Below are 20,403 nucleotides of genomic sequence, written 5' to 3'. Positions count from 1 at the left end.
CCACCTGGATCTTCTGCTAGGAGTCTCGGTAATTCAGCCAGTCCAGCCATGTGCCGCTCCTACAGCCAGGAGCATTCTGCACCTATGCAATAGTGCTGCGCAGGTGTAGTACGCTCCCAGCAGCGGAGTGTGTGCATGCGCACTACGCCACACTGGCTCAAGTACCTGGACTCATAGCAGAAGATCCAGGTGGCGGAGGAGGACAGCGAGGGACTGATTAGCCTGAAGGGGGCTGGAGGAAGACCCAGGGATGTATAAAACTTTAATTTCATCTGTCTCAGGTTTACTTTGTTACATACAGGGCTGTGGAGTCGGAGTCGTGGAGTCGGGCAATTTTGGGTGCCTGGAGTCAGAGTCGGGAAAAAATGCACCGACTCCTAATGAATTTGTAACTGTAATTAAAATAGAAAATATGATAAAATGTTCTATTTCTCAGATAATAGTTATTAAAAATAATGTATATATACAGTAAAAGCTGTGCTTAGTCCACAAAAATGAAATAAACCAATCAAAATGAGTTACTTGTGCTGCTTCAATAAAGCAGTCCCTGTATTTTTAAGGTCAGATATACATATCTGATTGTGACTGTATATATGATGTGTACACAGGAATCTCTTATATAAACTAAATAACATCTATGCTGTAAGAATAAAGCCTGATGTGTAGCTGTGTCACTAATACAGATGGTCAATGAGATGGAAATAATTCTGCACTGATGCTGATTTATATAAATGTATGCACTCCCTTTGCTGATGAAATCAAATAATTTGATATGTTGTTAAAATTTGGTTTGGTGACTACAAATTAAAGGGTACCTGAGACGGATGAAAAGTAAAGTTTTATACATACCTGGGGCTTCCTCCAGCCCGCTTCAGGCTAATCAGTCCCTCGCTGTACTCCACCACCCCGATCTTCTGATATGAGTCCTGGTAATTCAGCCAGTCAGCGCTGTCCGGCCGCATGCCACTCCCACAGCCAGGAACATTCTGCACCTGCGCAATAGTGCTGCACAGGTGTAGTATGCTCCTGGCGGCAGAGTGTGTGCATGCGCACTACACCCGACCGGTTCAAGTACCTGGACTCATAGCAGAAGATCCAGGTGGTGGAGGAGGACAACGAGGGACTGATTATCCTGAAGGCGGCTGGAGGAAGCCCCAGGTATGTATAAAACTTTAATTTCATCTGTCTCAGGTTTACTTTGTTACACAGTAGTACTATCCTCTACATATGCACTCCCCACAGAGCTGCAGGGAATCCACTGAGAATGCTGTGCACATTGAACACAGAGGTGTTGTCTGTCACCCATAAACCTTGTTCAGATTGTGCATGAAGAATGTGTAATAGAGGAAGAATCTCCTCATTCCCCTGCAGAGTACCTGCACATCATTCTTACATGTACCCACAGTCACATTGCCTAGGGCCTGATAGATGTTCTTTGGTCCGGTCTGTACCTTTTACAAGTACTCTTACCAAGGACTAGTTTTAGTCTAAAGGGAATAAATATAGTAGTCTACATATCCTTCTTACTTCAGTTGTCTTGTAAAATTCCTAAGCGTTGGCAGTTAAGAGACGAATTTCATGTTACATACTTTTAATCAACAAAATTGTAATATGCAAATTAGAGGAGTCGGAGTCGTGGAGTCGGAGGAATCCTAAACTGAGTAGTCGGAGTCTGTGGATTTTTGGACCGACTCCACAGCCCTGGTTACGCAGTAGTACTATACTCTACATATGCACTCCCCACAGAGCTGCAGGGACTACACTGAGAATGCTGTGCACATTGAACACAGAGGTATTGTCTATCACCCATAAACCTGGTTCAGATTGTACCTGAAAAATGTGTAATTGCAGGGGAATGAGAAGATTCTTCCTCTGAGTACCTGCACATCATTCTTACATGTACCCACAGTTACATTGCCTAGAGCCAGATAAATGTTTTTTGTTTAGGTCTGTACCTTTTTCAAGTACTCTTACCAAGGACTTGTTTTAGTCCATGACTAAAGGGAATAAATATGGCAGTCTACATATCCTTCTCACTTCAGTTGTCTTTTAAAATTCCTAAGGGCCCTTTCACACCAGAGGGCTTTTTCGGCGTTTTAACGCCACGGCCGAAGTTGGCGTTTTCCTAGGTAAAAGAAAGTCCATAGACTTTCATTTTACCATTCACACTAAACGCCGCGTTTTGGAGCGTTGCGTTTCAACGCTCCCAGGCGCTTTTTCTGGGCCTACCGCGGCGTTTCTCATTACAATTGATTGTAATGTATAGGCGTTAAAACGCCTTCAAAACGCCTGCAGCCAAAACGCAGCGTTTTAGCCTTTCACCGCTGCCTGTAGTGTGAAAGAGCCCTAAGCGTTGGCAGTTAAACAAATTTCATGTTGCATACATTCAAACAACAAGATTGTAATATGCAAATTAGAGGGGCCAGAGTCGAGGAGTCGGAGGATTTTTGTACCGACTCCACAGCCCTGGTTGCAACATGCAGCTTCCAAGGTCACTTAACCGCAGCGTCTGTATAACCCTGCAGGGGTGAAAAAAGCTGATTGCCGCAGAAAGCCATCAAATGCTTTCCTGCAAAACGCATTGACTAAGTCGCTGTGTAATGCCCGGCAGTTGCCCGTGTGCACTGGCCTTAATGCAAGTATACTGCAGTATTGATCACAACCTCAGTACACGCAAGTATAAACCACCTAACAATCTTACAGGTGAAAGAAGGGGGAGGAAAAAAAAAAATCTATTCATCTGGAAAACCACAAGATGACAGCCCACATCACAAAACAGTTTTTGCTTTTAACCGTAACGAATGCTCCCGCAATGTCAGAATGATCTCTGGTAGTTCTTAGCAGCAAAAACTGCTATGACAGCATTTTCTGCATGTGGTGGACAGGGCCTGTCAGCACTTCACAAGAGGAGGATGAAACCAAAACAAACAGGCGCATCACAGCCTGAGCTACCCAGACTGATCTGACAAAATAAGCAACTCTGCAATCAAACATGGCACTAAACCGTCAGCTCTTATGCGGAGAATACACAACGCAATTTCCTGTCCGAATGCTGGGAAATCTGATAGGAAGTTGTATCGTATGTACAGTGGCTGCATACTACCTTATACTGGAGACACCTGGCTAACCTATACTGGGGGCAACTATACTGGTTACCTATACTGGGGAGCACCTATAGCTGGCTACCTACCTATACTGGGGGCACCTACCTGGCCAACCTAGCCAGACTGAGTTCTGGCCATAACATATATATTATATACGTTAACTTTAAAAGTTTGTTTAACCTTGACCTTTTTCATTTTTATAATAGTAATTGTACCAAGATACTGTGTTATTTTTGTGTTGGAACGCAACGATGGCTAAAGGGTTAAAGCCTGCAGTGTCAATCCTGAACTCAGCCGCTGTACAGGCTTAAAAGGCAGCAGATTGTTCTTTGCACTGCAGTGATGATCGGCAGGGAGGTGCAAAGATGACTCAAGAGCTGCAGGATAAGTACAGAGCTCCCAGCACATCATATGACAAGCTCGCTTAGCAGCATGCATAATGCAAAAACCACCAGCTTTGCTCTGACAGTCAGCAACACATGCAAACAGAGCGCTGTGATCTCATACGGCTTTCTAGTCAGTGTTCACAATCGCACAACATGAACAGGACAAAGCAGCACTGTCATGTGTTTTTATTCTGGAATTTCAGGAGATCTGCACAGGCTGCAGCAGCGTTTCATTTATCATGAGTATCACAGGACAACAGGAGGGATAATGCTGGGGGCAGCTCTGCATTGTGTACAGACCACCAAATAAGGAGACCAGACTGCACAGTGACCTCCCCTGGGCATCATGATTGTGTGCAACCAACATAGGACACAGCTTAGGGCACAGTCCCAGTAGTATCAGGTCTTCTCTCTGAAACATGTTCATGGTATTATATCCTTTCCATAGTTCCGCAGTAAAAAACAAAAAACAACCCCGTAGAAGCAAGTTTGGAAAAAACAGCACCGCCATAGGCACCTATAAATAAAAGCCACATTTTGCTGCAAGAAAGTAAAATTTGCCGCAAATCACGGCTTTCATAATGGCTGCGATTTGCGTCAAAGGTGGTAAATTTTGGCCACCACAGGGGCCCAATTAACTGCAAGAGTGTAAAATATTGGTGCCCAGAGGCGCCCGATAGAATCATGGGCAACGGGGGTTTGCAAAAAAGCAAAACTGCAGCATTGCATTTGCATAGGGGGCACAGAGTAGCAGGAGGGGGATTTAGGGTTAGGCACACCACCATGGTGTTCTGTGTGACAGTAGGGTTAGGCTTAGCCATAGTAAAATATTGGTAAATATTACGGATATTTTCCTATCAAAATACTAATTTTAGCGATTTTCCACTGGAGGCAATTCCCTGTGCCCTTTTCTCCAGATGCTTCTCCCCCCCCATGTATGCCACTCATCTGCCATATTAGGATAGCGAACAGGTATCGGTCACTAAAAAAAAAAAAAAAAAAAGAACACTTCGACTGTGCACTGCCTCCTTCTCCCATTTCCATAGCGATATCCAAACAGCAGGTCTGCACAGTGTCCAAACATGTTGCCCTATTGGCTAAGCAGCAATCAATAAGGACATTTTATGTCTGTGTGAGGTTTTACACAGAACAGTATGTACCTGAGAGACTGGAGGTACACTAAGTTATGGACAAAAACAATCAGTACAGGTGTCCTAAAATTGATGACCATGTTGGCAATCTACCAGGTCATAAGGGTGACATTACTAATAACCACCTGCTCTGGTGCCCACAACCCGTCCTCGCTTCTCCCCTTTTCATAGGATAACACTGGCTGCTCAGATGTAGCCAAAATGCAAGTCTGTACCACAATCAACCCCAAAGCGGTCACATGACACATTCATTGATTGTTCTGGGTGACACATACTGTACCAGCCATTAGAGCATACAGTACATGTCAAACTCCGTCCCGTGGGTCAAATCTGGCCCCCAAGTGGATTTCATACTTTGCATTGTGTTTGGCCCACTGTAGACCACCAGGGAAGCTATACTGGAGATGAAGCCCTAGTGCACCAGGGAAGCCATATGGCCAATGCCAACCAGCCATAAGTTTGTTTAATTTACAAACCAGCACTGTAGAGATAAGTTGGAAGACATCTCAGGGTACAACAGTCATTTCCACATAGAATAGAGTAAGCAAGTATGGAAGGGGCAGACTTCCTGTCCTTATTCCTTAATTTCACATGATGAGTAAATCTACAGATCACAAAAAAAAAAAAAAAAAAGAAATTAGATGGCAACAAGCAAGTCCCAATTACCACCCATTATGCTGCACATGCATTCATAATCACATTTTTGTCACTAGTCCTATAAAAACTGATATCAGTAGGTTATCTGGGCCAAAGGGTGGAAGAGGAACTTCCCACTACAGGCAAAGAGGCAGTCCTGACAGGATACATTTGTCAACATTTCATTGCACTATACACAGAGACAGCGGGTGTGACTGTATGCTGCCCCATGTGTCCTCTCCACTCATGTCCCAAGGCAGCAGCCAGATAATAGTCATCTGTGGGGGATGTGTGCCTCGGTGCGCACTGCTAGTGACTGCATGCATGGCTTCACAGGGATGAATGTAGAGAGGTGAGAACAGGAAAGCAGAGACACAGAGTGGTGGATATGGCCATTCTCTCACAGTAGACACAGTAGTACCGTGTTAACCAATCAGTAAAAGCAAGACGTTTTGCATAAGGATAATATCATTTATTGGCTAACTTGCACATAAATAAAAAGTCTTCGAACCGATTTCGTTGCTGCATATCAGGAATATATTCCAGATATGCTGCAACCAAGTCTGAAGAAGACTTATTAGCCGAAAGCTTACTTTTTATTGATCTCCAAGTTAGCCAATGAATGGTATCATCCTGAGTCAAAAACCATTTTGCTTTCACTACATTAGCGGAACTCCTGGCTCTATTCTAAATGATTTTTTTTTTTTTAGTGGTTCTGGGAAGAATTATTTGCTTTACTTCATATGATGTTCTTACATTTACACTAAATACTACATTTCCTCCTCTCTATAGGTTTGTGTGCCTGAGGCCTGTAACACAGATTTGTAGCTAGGTTACCCTCTGGGCTCATCTATATTGCACTACAATTTAGGACAGACAAGAACACAGTGTAAAGGTGAATTATTCCCCTCATATGCGATTCGATCAGATCTCCAGAATTGTAAACAATTGACAGGTAATTATAAATTGCTCCCATAAACGGGTCAATTTGGGCCTCTCTTTAGCTAGCATTGAAAAATCCAATATTCCAGCGTCAAAATTCTGTATTCTAATTGACCATAGACTTGTTCTTGGCAATTTTTTCCGTACTGCGTGTTTTTCTGTACAATTGTAAAAAATCTGATTGAATGATTGCATCTGAGGAAAATATTGAACCATTAATAGGCACCCGCACAGAAACCACCCTCATGTGACATGGCCACGTAATTTCTCTGCACTTTATAGTGTACTGTGAGGTACAGCTCTAAAAAGACTAAAGGCCTAATAACCAGGGCTGTGGAGTCAGAGTAATTTTGGGTACCTGGAGTCAGAGTCCGTGATTTCATAAACTGATGAGTCAGAGTCAGGTGATTTTTGTACCAAATTCACAACCCTGGTAAGAATTAGACTAAGGAGTCATTTTGGGTACCTGGAGTTGGAGGTGTACTAAACTGAGGAGTCAGAGTTGGAGTCGGTTGATTTTTGTACCTATGCCACAGCCCTGCTAAGAACTGGTCACAGGCCAGTAAAATTCAGGGCTGTGGAGTCGAGGAGTCTGAATCAGAACAATTTTGGGTACCTGGAGTCGGAGTCTGTGGTTTAATAAACTGAGGAGGAGTTGGATCATTTTTGTACTGACTTCACAGCACTGGTAAAATGGGCTATTTCCAGTGAAGGTGATTTTTCATGTTCAGCAGGTTGCTTCTTTATCTGGACACCATGTAGGTTCGCACATTAAATCATATCTTAAACACAAGCGTTTATGTACAATTTTGCACGATGTCCAGGAAGCCGCACACAGACACACCTGGAGTCACGCAATTTAAAGAGGAACATTAACCCAGGACTGAACGTCATACCAATCAGTAGACAACCTCTTTACTATAAAAAAAAGCTTTACCTTTTCTCAAATAGATCAGAGGGGTCTGTATGGCTGATAGTGGTGAAACCCCTTCCACAGTGTAATGGCATGACCATGGTGGTCCTGACAGTTTCCTGTCTGTGAACCTCCATGCATTGTGGGAAACAACAGCTGTTTCCAGCTCCAAGCAAGCATAGAACCCTCAAGTAGCTAACATTCTGTTCACATCACCTGGCAGAACTAAAGAGGTCATCACCAGTGATACATTTCAGAATGTAAAACTGGGAGAGGAAAGATTTTACAATGGTCAAACAGACAAGATATAAATTAATATTGTGAAAAATAAGCAATGTTATTTATTAGATTATGTGCACTACAGTTCCTCTAAGGCTAGGTTCACACTAGGCACGGTTGCAGGACGGACACTGCAGTCCGGGATCAGGGGAAGTACCACCAGACCTGATCCGTTGCGTGAAAATGCAGCAGATCCGGACCTTCCGTTCAGGTTTTGAGAACGGGTCCCTGCAAACCAGGGCTGTGGAGTCGGAGTCGTGGAGTCGGAGCAATTTTGGGTGCCTGGAGTCGGGGGAAAAAAGAACCGACTGACTCCTAATGAATTTGTAACTGAAATGAAAATAGAAAATAATAAAATGTTCTATTTCTCAGATAATAGACATTAAAAATAATGTATATACAGTATATATACAGTAATAGCAGTGCTCAGTCCACAAAAATGAAATAAACCAATCAAAATTAGTTACTTGTGCTGCTTCAATAAAGCAGTCCGCGTATTTTTAAAGTCAGATATACATATCTGATTGTGACTGTACAGTATATATGATGTGAACACAGGAATCTCTTATATACACTAAATAACGTCTATGCTGTAAGAATTAGTCTCAATTGTAGCCGTGTCACTAATAGAGATGGTCAATGAGATGGAAATAATTCTGCGTTGATGCTGGTTTATGCAAATGTATGCACTCTCTTTGCTCATGAAATTAAATAATTTGATATGTTAAAATTTTGTTTGGTGACTACAAATTAAAAGGGTACCTAAGACTGATAAAAAAAAAAAAAAAAAAAAAAAGTGTTATACATACCTGGGGCTTCTTCCAGCCCCCTTCAGGCTAATCAGTCCCTCGCTGTCTACCACCAACTGGATCTTCTGCTACGAGTCCTGGTAATTCAGCCAGTCAGCACAGTCTGGCTACATGCCGCTTCCACAGCCAGGAACATTCTGCACCTGCGCAATAGTGCTGCGCAGGTGTAGTACGCTCCCGGAGTGTGTGCATGCGCACTACGCCTGACTGGCTCCAGTACCTGGACTCATAGCAGAAGATCCAGGTGGCGGAGGAGGACAGCGAGGGACTGATTAGCCTGAAGGGGGCTGGAGGAAGCCCCAGGTATGTATATAAAAAAAATAAAAAAAAAACACTTTAATTTCATCTGGCTCAGGTTTACTTTGTTACACAGTAGTACTATACTCTACATATGCACTCCCCACAGAGCTGCAGGGAATCCACTGAGAATGTTGTGAACATTGAACAGAGGTGTTGTCTATCACCCATAAACCTGGTTCAGATTGTGCATTAAGAATGTGTAATAGAGGAAGAATCCCCTCATTCTCCTGCAGAGTACCTGCACATAATTCTTACATGTACCCACAGTTACATTGCCTAGGGCCTGATAGATGTTCTTTGTTCCGGTTTGTACCATTTACAAGTACTCTTAGCAAGGACTAGTTTTAGTCTAAAGGAAATAAATATAGTAATCTACATATCCTTCTCACTTCAGTTGTCTTGTAAAATTCCTAAGCATTGGCAGTTAAGAGACGAATTTCACGTTACATTCTCTTAATCAACAAAATTGTAATATGCAAATTAGATGAGTCTGAGTCGAGGAGTCGGTGGAATCCTAAACTGAGGAGTCGGAGGATTGTTGGACCGACTCCACAGTCCTGCTGCAAACGCAGACGGATCCGTTTTTTTCTTGGGTGAGGACGGCTGCTATTTTTAACATTAGTATCCGGGACTCAGTTTTTCATCAGGGCTGAAAAACGCAGCCACGGATACGTTTCCGGACCTAGTGTGTACTATCCCTAAGTGGAAATGGACCGCAGCCAAACCATTAGCCAGAGTTCTGAGCATAGTCCACACCAGGATCAGACGCTGAAGCTTGTGGTGTGAGGGTGGTACATAGGACACCTTGTCCATAAGTATGTGCAGATTAAATAGCCCAATCATTTACATCTTGATCGCAGAGATCAACCAGAGCCCGGAAATAGATCTCTGTGGATTAACCCAGGGCTGTGGAGCCAGTACAAAAATCTTCCGACTCCAACTCCTCAGTTTATGAAACCACGACTCCAACTCCGGGTACCCAAAATGGCTCAGACTCCGACTCCTCGACTCCTTAGTCTAATACTTAACAGGGCTGTGGATTTTGTACAAAAATCATCCGACTCCGTCATTTATGAAATCAACGACTCCAACTCCGGGTGCCCAAAATTGCCCCGACTCCACGGCCCTGGATTAACCAGGGGACAAGAAGTAGTATGTTCTCAGCGGGGCAGGGGGGTGCTCGTGTGGAAGACAAGCAGAAGTCGCAGAATGATCACGGTTGTCAGCGTCAGTCAGAGACTTCTAAACAAAGTCTGGGAACACTAGTACTGATCCTATATTTTTACCTAAAATAATCAAAGGAACAAGCTCAATTTCATTGCCACAATCGAATAGATAACCAAACGAATATCACCATGTACTTACTTCATATTGTTTGATTCATAATGAGCCTGCATGCAATCTTAAAGTGAACCTGAACTGAAAATAAAGTCAGAATAACCATACACAGGTCATACTTACCTCCTGTGTAGTCTACGCCTCAATCTCTTTCTCCTCTCCTGCATCACATTTGTCCACTGTGATCTATGGAATTTTCTGTCCTCCATTTTAAAAATGGCCATTACCACCTAACAGCTTCCTGGTCAGCACACTGTTAAACTGTAATATCACCCACTTGAGCCATAGGAAAACATGGACATTACCTTGCACAGTCAGTTGTAACTGACAGCTGCTGATATATAACTGACAGCAACTGGTATATTTCAGTTCTGACAAAATATGGTCACAACTGGAAGGGATCATTGTAAGAAGATAATAGTGAGCTTCTGAGAGGAACTGATGGTGAGATTAGTATGGAATATTCATTTGCAGCTACATCATAGGTTTATTTTAAATAATTTTTCTCGCTTCAGGTTCCCTTTAACTACCGACAGACAAACACACGACAGCACCAACTGCCATTATCTATAACCACACCCCCAACAATGCTATAGGCTCAGATTTTTTGTTTTATTCATTTATAATATAGACATACACAGAAGGAAATACTGGTTGCTTAGCAGTTGGAGACAGACGTTAATTCCTACAATGCTATGTGGTTCACAGACTGGAAACTCCCAGGACCTAGGTCCTGGCATCACTCTGTGGGAGGGGTTTCATCACAATATCAGCCATACAAACCCCCCCTCGATCTATTTGAGAAAAGGTAAAGATTTCTCATGGGAAAGGGGGTATCCGCTACTGATAATACAAGCCTTGGCTACAGTTACTTTGAGTAGAGATGGGCGAACAGTTTGGCTGTGTTAGCCGAACTGTTCGGGCTGCCCAATCTGTCATCTATGCCTCTTACTACTTCCGGGTCGCAATGACCCGGAGTAGTACGTCTGCGCTGCCCGGTGGAGCGCGTCCTAGCGACGCGCTCCCGTTGCCGGGCACTTTCTGCGCATATGCGAGACGTCATGAGTGACGTCACGCACATGCGCAGAAAGTGCCCGGCAACGGGAGCGCGTCGCTAGGACGCGCTCCGCCGGGCAGCGCAGACGTACTACTCCGGGTCATTGCGACCCGGAAGTAGTAAGAGGCATAGATAAATGACAGATTGGGCAGCCCGAACAGTTCGGCTAACACAGCCAAACTGTTCGCCCACCTCTAACTTTGAGGAAGGAGTAGTAAGGGTCAGAGGTGGTAACACAGGCCTTGCGAACCACAGTTACCAAACAATAATTGCAATTAAAATCAATTCCATTTCATAACCGGTCACTTACAGTGAACCTCCGGACTAAAAATCTACTCAGCAGAACTGAAAAGGCTTGGTGTTTAACAGTTTCACAGCATCAGAACTTTGTTTTTCTTACCAAAGCATCATTTTTAGCTGTATTTTTAGCCAAGCTCCACTTATCAAAGAAAACTGCCCGGGCTTTTTTCCCTTAGTGCTGTGCTAAGTATGGTGGGATTTCCTACATTGTTATTCACGTTGCATAGCATCTGGGAGGTGTGATCAGCACACAGGACAGTTGGCGCTGTGTCTCATGCTCCCTGTCGCCTCCTTTCAACCAAAAAGATGGCTGCCCCATGAAATCACAAACATTTGCCAGTTCTTTTAAAACAGGGTGGGTAAGAGATTATATTACCTATCTATTTTAATTAACATAACTAATGTAACTTAATGACAGTATGTTTGTTTAGGCTGAAGTTCCTCTTTAAAGCTGTATGGCTGAACCTTCCAGCTGGCACTACACTTTAACTTCACGCAGGTAATGGCAGCTTTCAAAACATTATTCCCGGTTTGAGAAAGAACCCCCCCCCCCCCCCAAAAAAAAATAATAAACTTTTCCTGAATGACATAATAGATTTCCCATCTGCCTCTCAATATGCGAGCCAAGTTGCTCTGTCACACAGGCAGGAGGAGGAAAAAAAAGCTGACATTTCCACCAAGGATAATTCTAACTGTGTGTGTGTACATCAGCAGATCATGACGTCGGCCTCTATCATGTAAAATATACCTCAGCAAAACATGGCAAAAGGAAAACAATGAGGGAATTAAGGGCTTTTGCTTCCCTTGTTCAGTTTCAAGCTCTGAATGCTGTTTAATCCCAGTGCTGACGGAGAGAACTACTCTCTCTGCAATGGACTGTAAAAGCCCCTCGTATATCAAAGTATGGACAAACCCATACACAACTATTAATAACCTGATCAGGTGCAGAGACAGCTTCCTGACTTCTGACTCCAGGCATACCATTATTTACCAAACATACAAGGCGTCGGATGATAATCCGGGAGGTAGAGTCATGTCAATCAGGCCTGAAAGACTGCTAGTTCTACAGAAACGTCATTTCTTAAACAAACTGCTGGTCAGTTAAAGCGTACCTTATGCTTACTATGAGAGCTAGGCACAGATGTCACAACCAATGTCCAAGAGAAAATGTAACACCTGTGCCTGGCAGATCATGTCGCAAGAAGGGCTTATTTTACACAATGCTGCTTCCTGTACAGTCAATGGCAGAGCCAGATCATCTTCTAAAACATGCATATCAAACTCTGGCCCTCTGAGCTATAAGATTTGGCCCTCGGTTGCTTTCCCCACTTTGCATTAATTTTGGCCCACCCTACACCACCAGAGAAGCTATATTGGAGGGTAAGCCCTAGAACCCCAGGGAAGCCATATGGGGAGGGGACACCACTAGATACTAGGGTTTATAAAGGAAAGGGGGCCACTAGACACCAGGGAACTGTATAGGGGATGGAGGGGGGTGTTAGACACCAGGACACTTTATATAAGGGAGAGAGGTGGCCACTAGACATTGAAGTTGGCCTGCAACTTTATCCCAGAGCTCAGTTTCGGCCCACTTTGTATTTGAGTTGGACACCCCTGATCTAAAAGAAACCCCAGGCTCGTGCCTGGTAGGTGTCCGGGGCCTGCTTTAGTCACCCCCGGTCTATGACGCTGCCGAAGCCCAGCATGTCTCCCTGCCACCGGCTGACACACTACAGAGTGGCCTCACACTGCATAGGTTAAAATATTGCACTTTCACTCTGCCCAGCTGCAGACTCCAGGGCTATCAAACATGGAGAAAGCTGCCAGTAACAACCTCTCAGATTTTACTTGCTAAATGATACAAGGATTGTGATTGGTTGAACTGGACAACTGCTACACTACTCTTCCAGGTTTCTACGGAGTCTTGAGATCCTTCTGCCCGTGAAATGACAATGGCAGCATTAAAGAGGAACTGTAGTAAAAATGTATCTTTTCCCCCCACAATATTTATAAATCATTTAGTCAGTGTCTGCGTATTGCCTCTTTCAAATGTGTCACAAGCAGAAAAATCTGCAGGGCCCATTTCCATTATGCTCGAATTTGGTCCAAATCTGCAGTTTCCCCGCAGGCAATTCGGGCAGGGGAAACACTGCCTATACCTATAATGGGCTGCACAGCATTCTGGACAGCATTGCTGCAGCATGCACCCAAATCCTTATAGCTGTGCATGACACTGCTTAGCAATTCAGGCTGCGTCTCCACAGCACGACGGGTGCCATGGCCTTATTGGAAATTACGGCGGAACCTGCCCTCAATACTGACAGGTGATCTCTGCAGAATGTTTGAGAATTCTGAAGCCAATACAAAACATACTAAGTCTCCCAGAATGCTCTGGGGGTGAGAATTCCGCATATCTAATCAGCCTAGGCTAAGCATCACTGGGAGGGCGTGGTTACATGCAACAGTTATAGGAAGTGTTGAAACCAGGAAAATGACTGTAAAAAGTGAATATCCTGAATTTATTGCATTCTACTAAATGTCACTACAGTGTCTCGAACACTGATTTTGCTAATACTACCCTATACAGGTAAAGGCCAACTGCCCATAAAAAAAAATATATATAATAAAAAAATAAAAACCGTGTGAAAAAAGGAAAACCAATGTGAAGAAATATCTGAAATATATATTTTTAAAAAAGGAAGGCTGAAAACAAACAAAGAAACCCACCTATACAATCCCTGGAAAATAAGCAATTATAGGAACTTTCATCTTAATGGGAAGATCTGCAAACATATGGTCATAAATTGTGACAGCGGTGCTGCATCACAAGGCTGTGACTAAGTGACAAACTAGTACATGAACGCTTCAAAACATTCAAAGCGCCTCCCTGTCATTCGCTGCCCAGAAGCAGATAAGATAAAAACAATGGCCGATATGACACAGCCTCTCCACTCCCAACACTAAGGAGTGAAACAGGAGCCAGAGAGAGATGCTAGCCATTTGTGCTAATTAGCAGAGGAGCTATGTATAGCGTGAACCAGTGGATCTATATCCTTACAGCAGCTTAGGTAATCTGTCTATTAGTGGCAGTCACCAAAAATATCCTGTCATCTGGACTGTGCAGCCTCTCTGAGGTGGTTCATTGAACGCATCTCGTTCTGTATCACCGAAAGGGAAATATAGAAGATGAGGAAACTGAAAAAGTCACACACTCCAGTATATAAACCGATCTCTCACAGTCACTTCACAATTATTCCACTGCAGTAGGCTCCGCCACACACCATTAAGCTTATTCACAGGCACATACTGGTTATTCAGGTTCACAGGCCATTGTGGATTCACAAGGGCCGGTTTATGAAAATAGAAGCAATGTCTCATGGAACTGTTGCCTACAGAAACCATCCTAGAGAGCTGACAGCAAGCTAGCCTTTAAGCCTAATACCGGTTGCTTGGGTTACGTCATAATATATGGTGTGACAGTCCCTGACAGAAACAAGAGGTTTGCCTATTTGCCCTAAATAAAATGGACAGTTCAATAGAAAAAGGCAGAAAGTGCCTCAACTATTGGCACAGAGTACCATCCATCTTTTCACGCTTCTGTTAGCGAGCCGATCGGCGGACAGTCGTCATACCATAGTTTCATTCAACCATGCGCCAACTTCATGCATTTGCCGGGGATCTTTTTCTTTCAACAATAGTGATTGAGCCAGTGTACAGTGCTTACTACAGATTGTATCAAGTACACCGAGCATTAAGTGCAGGACACACTTGCAATTACAGTTGTCCACAGGGTTTGGGGTTTGATCTCTTAGCATTGTACAGACGTGCTGCATCTGTCGCTATGGGGGGGGGGGGGGGGGAATCTGTCACCAAGAGACCAGTTGTGCACTGTACAGATCAGCTCAGGGTCATCCAGCATGTATGCCTAGCTCAATGGTTTGCCTGGGTGGATGCTGCCATACTTGAATTGTCATTTCATCAGATGCCAGTAGACAATCTGATTCAACATGGATCTAATTGCTAGCTTTGTACAAGGCTATGTAAAAGCATCACACTGCTAAACCCCCACCACCCTGTGTAAATTATCTAAAGGCCAGTCAAATTTTAATACATTTTCAGGAATTCAATGTACCCGATCTCTAGTTTGTTAAACATGTAAATCTAGCATATGGTAGTCAGAAACACTACAACCCCAAGCACAGTAGCTAACCACACTGAACAAGCCAAACAAATCTATTTACTAGAGGCAGCATTTACATAAACAAAACAGCAGCTATGGTTGTGGTCCTGTGACAGATCCTGTGTGCCCTGAGCAAACAAAAATGGCAACCGAATAAGTCAAGTGGCAGCAATATCTGCAGTGGGTGGGGGAGAAGAAGAAATGTCCTTTATAGTGAAAGCCTTGTGAGACATGAAAATCCCACAGACTCATTCTATTTAATCGGATAAGTGGAATTCCAGGGTATAAGCAGACTGTCAGAATTGGAATGCTGCGAAGAGCCACTGTTACACCATCTTGTGTACTACAAACGCTCTCACAAAACGCACAGAGGCATCATATGAACACAAATCAAAGAACTGGGATGGATTCTCCTATAGCAGTTACCAGTAGGGTATAGCTATAGCAACCAACTGCACTGTAATCAAGGCCCATCACTGCTCAATAAGCCATACATTAAACAGGCTGGCACTACTGATCTTCTATCAGTCTAGTTTAAATCATTTATACTGAGATGTGGTCAGTTTGCTGTCTATGTCTACTGTAATATGATGTAAAAGTCATTACTGGGTTGCACAGGACTAGAATGCAGTTTTACAAGTATATATTTTTACAAATTGATGTAGCACTGACATTTTCTTCAGCACTTTACACAGTACACTGTATAATGTCACTGTCCCTCAGTACAGCTCAGAATTGAATGCCACTGTCAGTGTCTGTGGAGAATGTTGGGGGGGGGGGGGGGGGGGACAATGAATCTTCCAGTCTTATTTTAGAATGAGGGAAGAAACCTGCATGATACCCCATGCAAACACAGGGAGAACATACAAACACCTTGTGGGTACTGTCCCATACAGAAATGGAGAGTAGGACTGTCACCAATGCTGACAAGAAACAATGCTTAACATCAAAACACACCGTACATTTTAAATACAAAAACACAGGCAATTGCTACCACTGCACCAGCGGTTGATAAGACAGTCAATGCTGGAAGCCAGTGTTCAGAAAACACACCATGCTCATTGACAGGCCTACAATTCATTGTAATCAGTACAACGTACTGATGCACCAGGCCTCAGCCTACAGACATCAGGAAATAAGCGCTGGAAGCCAACATTTTACATATCTTCAATCGCCATTCGGGAATTGAATCACGTGTTAAAGGCGACAACCAATTGTTATCCAGAAAGGAAACAAAGGTGTGTACAAATCCAATTTGATTGGCCAATCACTGACCAATTTCACTCCCTATGTAGTATGAGGTCCAACAGCCTTTGAAACGCCATGAACAGCTTGTGTAGGGAAGCTCTCATACTACATGGTAGTAGTAAAATTGGCCAATCAAAACTGGATGTGTGCACTAGGTTTAACTGAGTAGGTTGGATTTTTTTTTTTTTTTTTTTTTTTTTTTAGTGTTTTGTATATAAACAGTAATATCACTAGCTGTCAATTACAGACAGCCTTGCACCATGCCACAAACACATCCACCGCTGGCCCATAAGTAGCTATTCATTGTATTGACAGAAGGTCATGACAGCTACTTTCTCATAGGTTTACATTTATGATAAGGAACATTAATGTGAAGCAGCTCAAACCCATAACAGTGGCTCAGTGGTTAGCAGCTTTACTGTGACGCAAGGCTCGATTCCCACCAAAGACAAAATGTACATAGAGCAATAAGAGCATGAAATGTTCACCGCAAGTTTGTAGGTTTGGGATCCACAGCCCAAAAATTGTAGCAACATGGTACATCAACATTGTACAGTAACTACCCGGTACTCACCCCGCTTACCCTATTAAGGTGCGCATTAACAGTACAATTTTCTCATCAGATGCAATCTTATCGATGTACTTTTAACAATTGAAGATAATTGGAAGGCAATTCTCGACTGTTTCCATAAATTGGTCGATTAGGTCGTTTTGTCTCTTCAGATAAGACCATAACATCCAACTTTTGGATCGAAGGAATTATCAGTTTCAATTGACCAACGATTTATTTCCCATTGACCAAATACTGTTTTCTGGACAATTCAATCATAAATATTGTGTCAAAAAATTGCCCTGATGAAAATATTGTACCTTTAATGGGTACCTTTACACAGGTCAACATTCCTTCAAAACGACATGTGATTGATCACTCCCCAATCAGAAAATCAATTGTGTAGTAATAATCAATTGTACCACCTTGTCCACTAAATTTGGAAAATCGTTGTGTGTAGTCAGCCCAAGTCTGATATACACCCTGCAATTTCCCATCAGATCGACGGGTCAAATCAATTGACAGGTCCGATTTTCCAAACACTACTGCACAAAAACCGACTGGAACCTATCATACCTGTCGGAAATTGATACAACCCATTGATTCAACAGGAAATTGCATGGTGTGTGCTAGTCTTTATGCCTGGTACACACCATGCAATTTCTCACCAGATGGTCCAATAGATAATTTCCAAATGGGTCCGATCTGATTTCAAATCGTTTTTCTGATTGATTTTCCGATCACTGCTATACAAAATCAATCAGAAAAACTATCGGAAATCAGATCAGACTTGTCGGAAATCAGTTGGACCATCTATCTGGCGTGAAATTGCATGGGGCGTACCAGGCATTAGTTTGAGCCTTCAAGAGAGGCAGTGGGTGATGTGATCGGGCCAATGTTCTCTGTCACCTACTACAGAAAGAAATGTCATTGCTCTATAAATACATGTGCAAATAAAGGTTGTCTGAATGCAGTGAAGAGCACAGGTGGAAATATAGCATCACAAGACGGGATTATTCTTCTGCAGCCATTGTTGTGACAGGGCTGTGAGAACAGTCAGCAAAAGAAAAAAAAATGCCACCATATGCCATTTGCAAGGTACAATCTAATGCATAAAATGGGAAAGGCTTGTAAAATGGCAAACACAAAGCAATGTAGATAGAGCAGTGAAGATGGGGGTTACCTGATGGTGGTTGTAGTTGTTCCTCTGCTGGAGGAAGGCTGCAGCCTGGTGGTGGTGGTGGTGATGCTGGGGATTCAGCTGGGGGCTCACTGGAGATCTCCGGCTCTGCTGCTGCTGGCTGATGTTGATCTGGGCAGAGAAGGGGCTGCTGAAGCCAGGCACGTTCATGCCAGGGCAGGGGTTGGCTGACACCGGGGAGAAGCTGTGGAAGAAGGCCGGGTTGATGGATGAGGGGATGCCAGGATAGAAGCTGTCAGGATCTGGGTTCTGCAGGGCATTGAGGTTGGCAGGGTGGGGCACAGTGGGCAGCTGGCTGGGTGGTGCTGGCGGCGGTGGGGACGAGGTCTGCACGGACCAGGGGGTGCCAAAGCCTGGCAGGGAGGAGGGAGAAGAGCTGGATCCTCCTGGGCTCTGGTTGCTGGGCAGATCTGGGCTTCCTAGCAGCAGATGCCCCCCCTGCACCTCCATCTGCAGCTTGCTCTTGGGCGAGGCAGAAGTGTGGGTCTCCCCAGGGGTGGGGGGCACCTCCTCCACCGAACAGGAGCTGGAGCAGGAGGACGAGGATGATGGGGAGGCTGGCAGCAGCTTGTCCGGAGCCTCCACACCCAGTTCCTCAGCTTTAGGGGATCCCTGGCGATGGTGATGATGAGCCTCCCTCTCCTGGGGGCTGAAGTCCTTCCTCTTGTGCCCCAGAAGCAGGGCATCCCCGTGCTTCACCCCCAGGAGGAGCTCGTCTTGCAGGAAACCTGATGAAGGGTACTGTGGGGTGCCCCGAAACGCTGCTCCAAACAGGCCGGTGCCCCCCGCAGCCGCAGCTCCCCCTGCTGTCTGCAGCAAACCAAAGCCGTAATCCCCCATGCCAATATATTACTATAGCTTATAATAATACTCTCTATATATAATATATCTCTCTATATATTAATAATAATAATCTATAGGCTCTATGTACAAGACACGGGAGGAGGGTTTATTCTTAGGAGATCTCGTTACAAAATGTTACAAAATAACGACACGTATAGAAAAGAATGATAAAAAAAGAAAGCCCGGCTCATTCTTAGCGCTGTGCGGGGAGGAGGCTGCCGGGGTGACTGTCCTTTGCTTGCTGAGGAAGGTGCTTTAATCCTGGACGCTTGCTGGGTCCTCCGTGTCGCCCTATACGAGCTCCTTTGTCACCCCCTCCTCTCCTCCTTATGCCGGCTGCATTGCTGCAGCGCCCCGTTAAAAAGCCCGGAAGCCGCGTCAGTGTGACGTGCCACCGCCTGCTCATGAATATTCATGCGACAGCCGCCCTCCTCACCCCTGCCGGGGACAGCCTGGACGTGGAGGAGAGAGAGGGACGCTTAACCCCCTCGTGACCGCTGACAGGCAGAGGGAGGCGCTGGGCTGCAGCCTGATACGGGAGGGAGAGGGTTACACGGACATAGGCTAGCTGCACTGTAGGAAAAGGCAGAAGCGAAACCCAGGCGAGGTGCAGTGGATTATGGACATATTGTACATGCAGGTGCTCTGACATATCCATTTATTGCTACTACAGACTACTGTAGAGGGGGTTAGGGGGAAAATGAGTTGAACTTACCTGGGGCTTCTAATGGTCCCCCACAGACCTCCTGTGCCCGCGCAGCCACTCACCGATGCTCCAGTCCCTGCCTGAATTGAATCCTGAAATTTCCGACTTTAAAGTCTGAAAACCACTGCGCCTGCGCAGCCATGTCATTGCTCCCGCTGACGTCACCAGGAACATACAATACACGCCTGGTGACGTCAGCGGGAGCAAGGGCGCGACCGGAGCATCGGTGAGTGGCTGCGCAGGAACAGGATGTCTGCGGGGGACCATTAGAAGCCCCGGGTAAGTTCAACTCTTTTTTCCTCTACCCCCCTACAGTAGTCCTTTAAGGTTCCTATACATCACACACTCGAGAGACAGATCTCCCTCTGATCGAAGAGAGTAGAGAGATCTGTTGCTTGCCCATTCACTGCAGGCCGATTCCCAATTGATTTCAACATGAAATCTCTTGGGAATCGGCCTT

General features: G+C 44.5%; 1 protein-coding gene across 4 annotated transcripts in view; it reads right to left on the bottom strand.

Annotated features, from left to right (window-relative positions):
• CPEB2 (cytoplasmic polyadenylation element binding protein 2) overlaps positions 1-19,690 on the bottom strand; it is a 148,877-nt gene extending 129,187 nt beyond the window's left edge. For 3 of the 4 annotated variants that reach the window (XM_068277562.1, XM_068277580.1, XM_068277572.1), the window contains exon 1: positions 18,377-19,689. In XM_068277562.1, coding sequence (XP_068133663.1) covers positions 18,377-19,234 — 858 coding nt within the window. In that variant the 5' untranslated portion in view covers positions 19,235-19,689. Of the gene's footprint in view, positions 1-18,376 lie in introns of all 4 variants that reach the window. The other variant, XM_068277589.1, reaches the window with a different exon arrangement.
• Positions 19,691-20,403: the final 713 nt, after the last annotated feature.

Source organism: Hyperolius riggenbachi, chromosome 1 (genome assembly GCF_040937935.1).
Source record: "Hyperolius riggenbachi isolate aHypRig1 chromosome 1, aHypRig1.pri, whole genome shotgun sequence".
Classification (NCBI taxonomy): Eukaryota; Metazoa; Chordata; class Amphibia; order Anura; family Hyperoliidae; genus Hyperolius; species Hyperolius riggenbachi.
The sequence above is the reverse complement of the archived record's forward strand: the minus strand, read 5'-3'. Positions and strand labels throughout refer to the sequence as shown.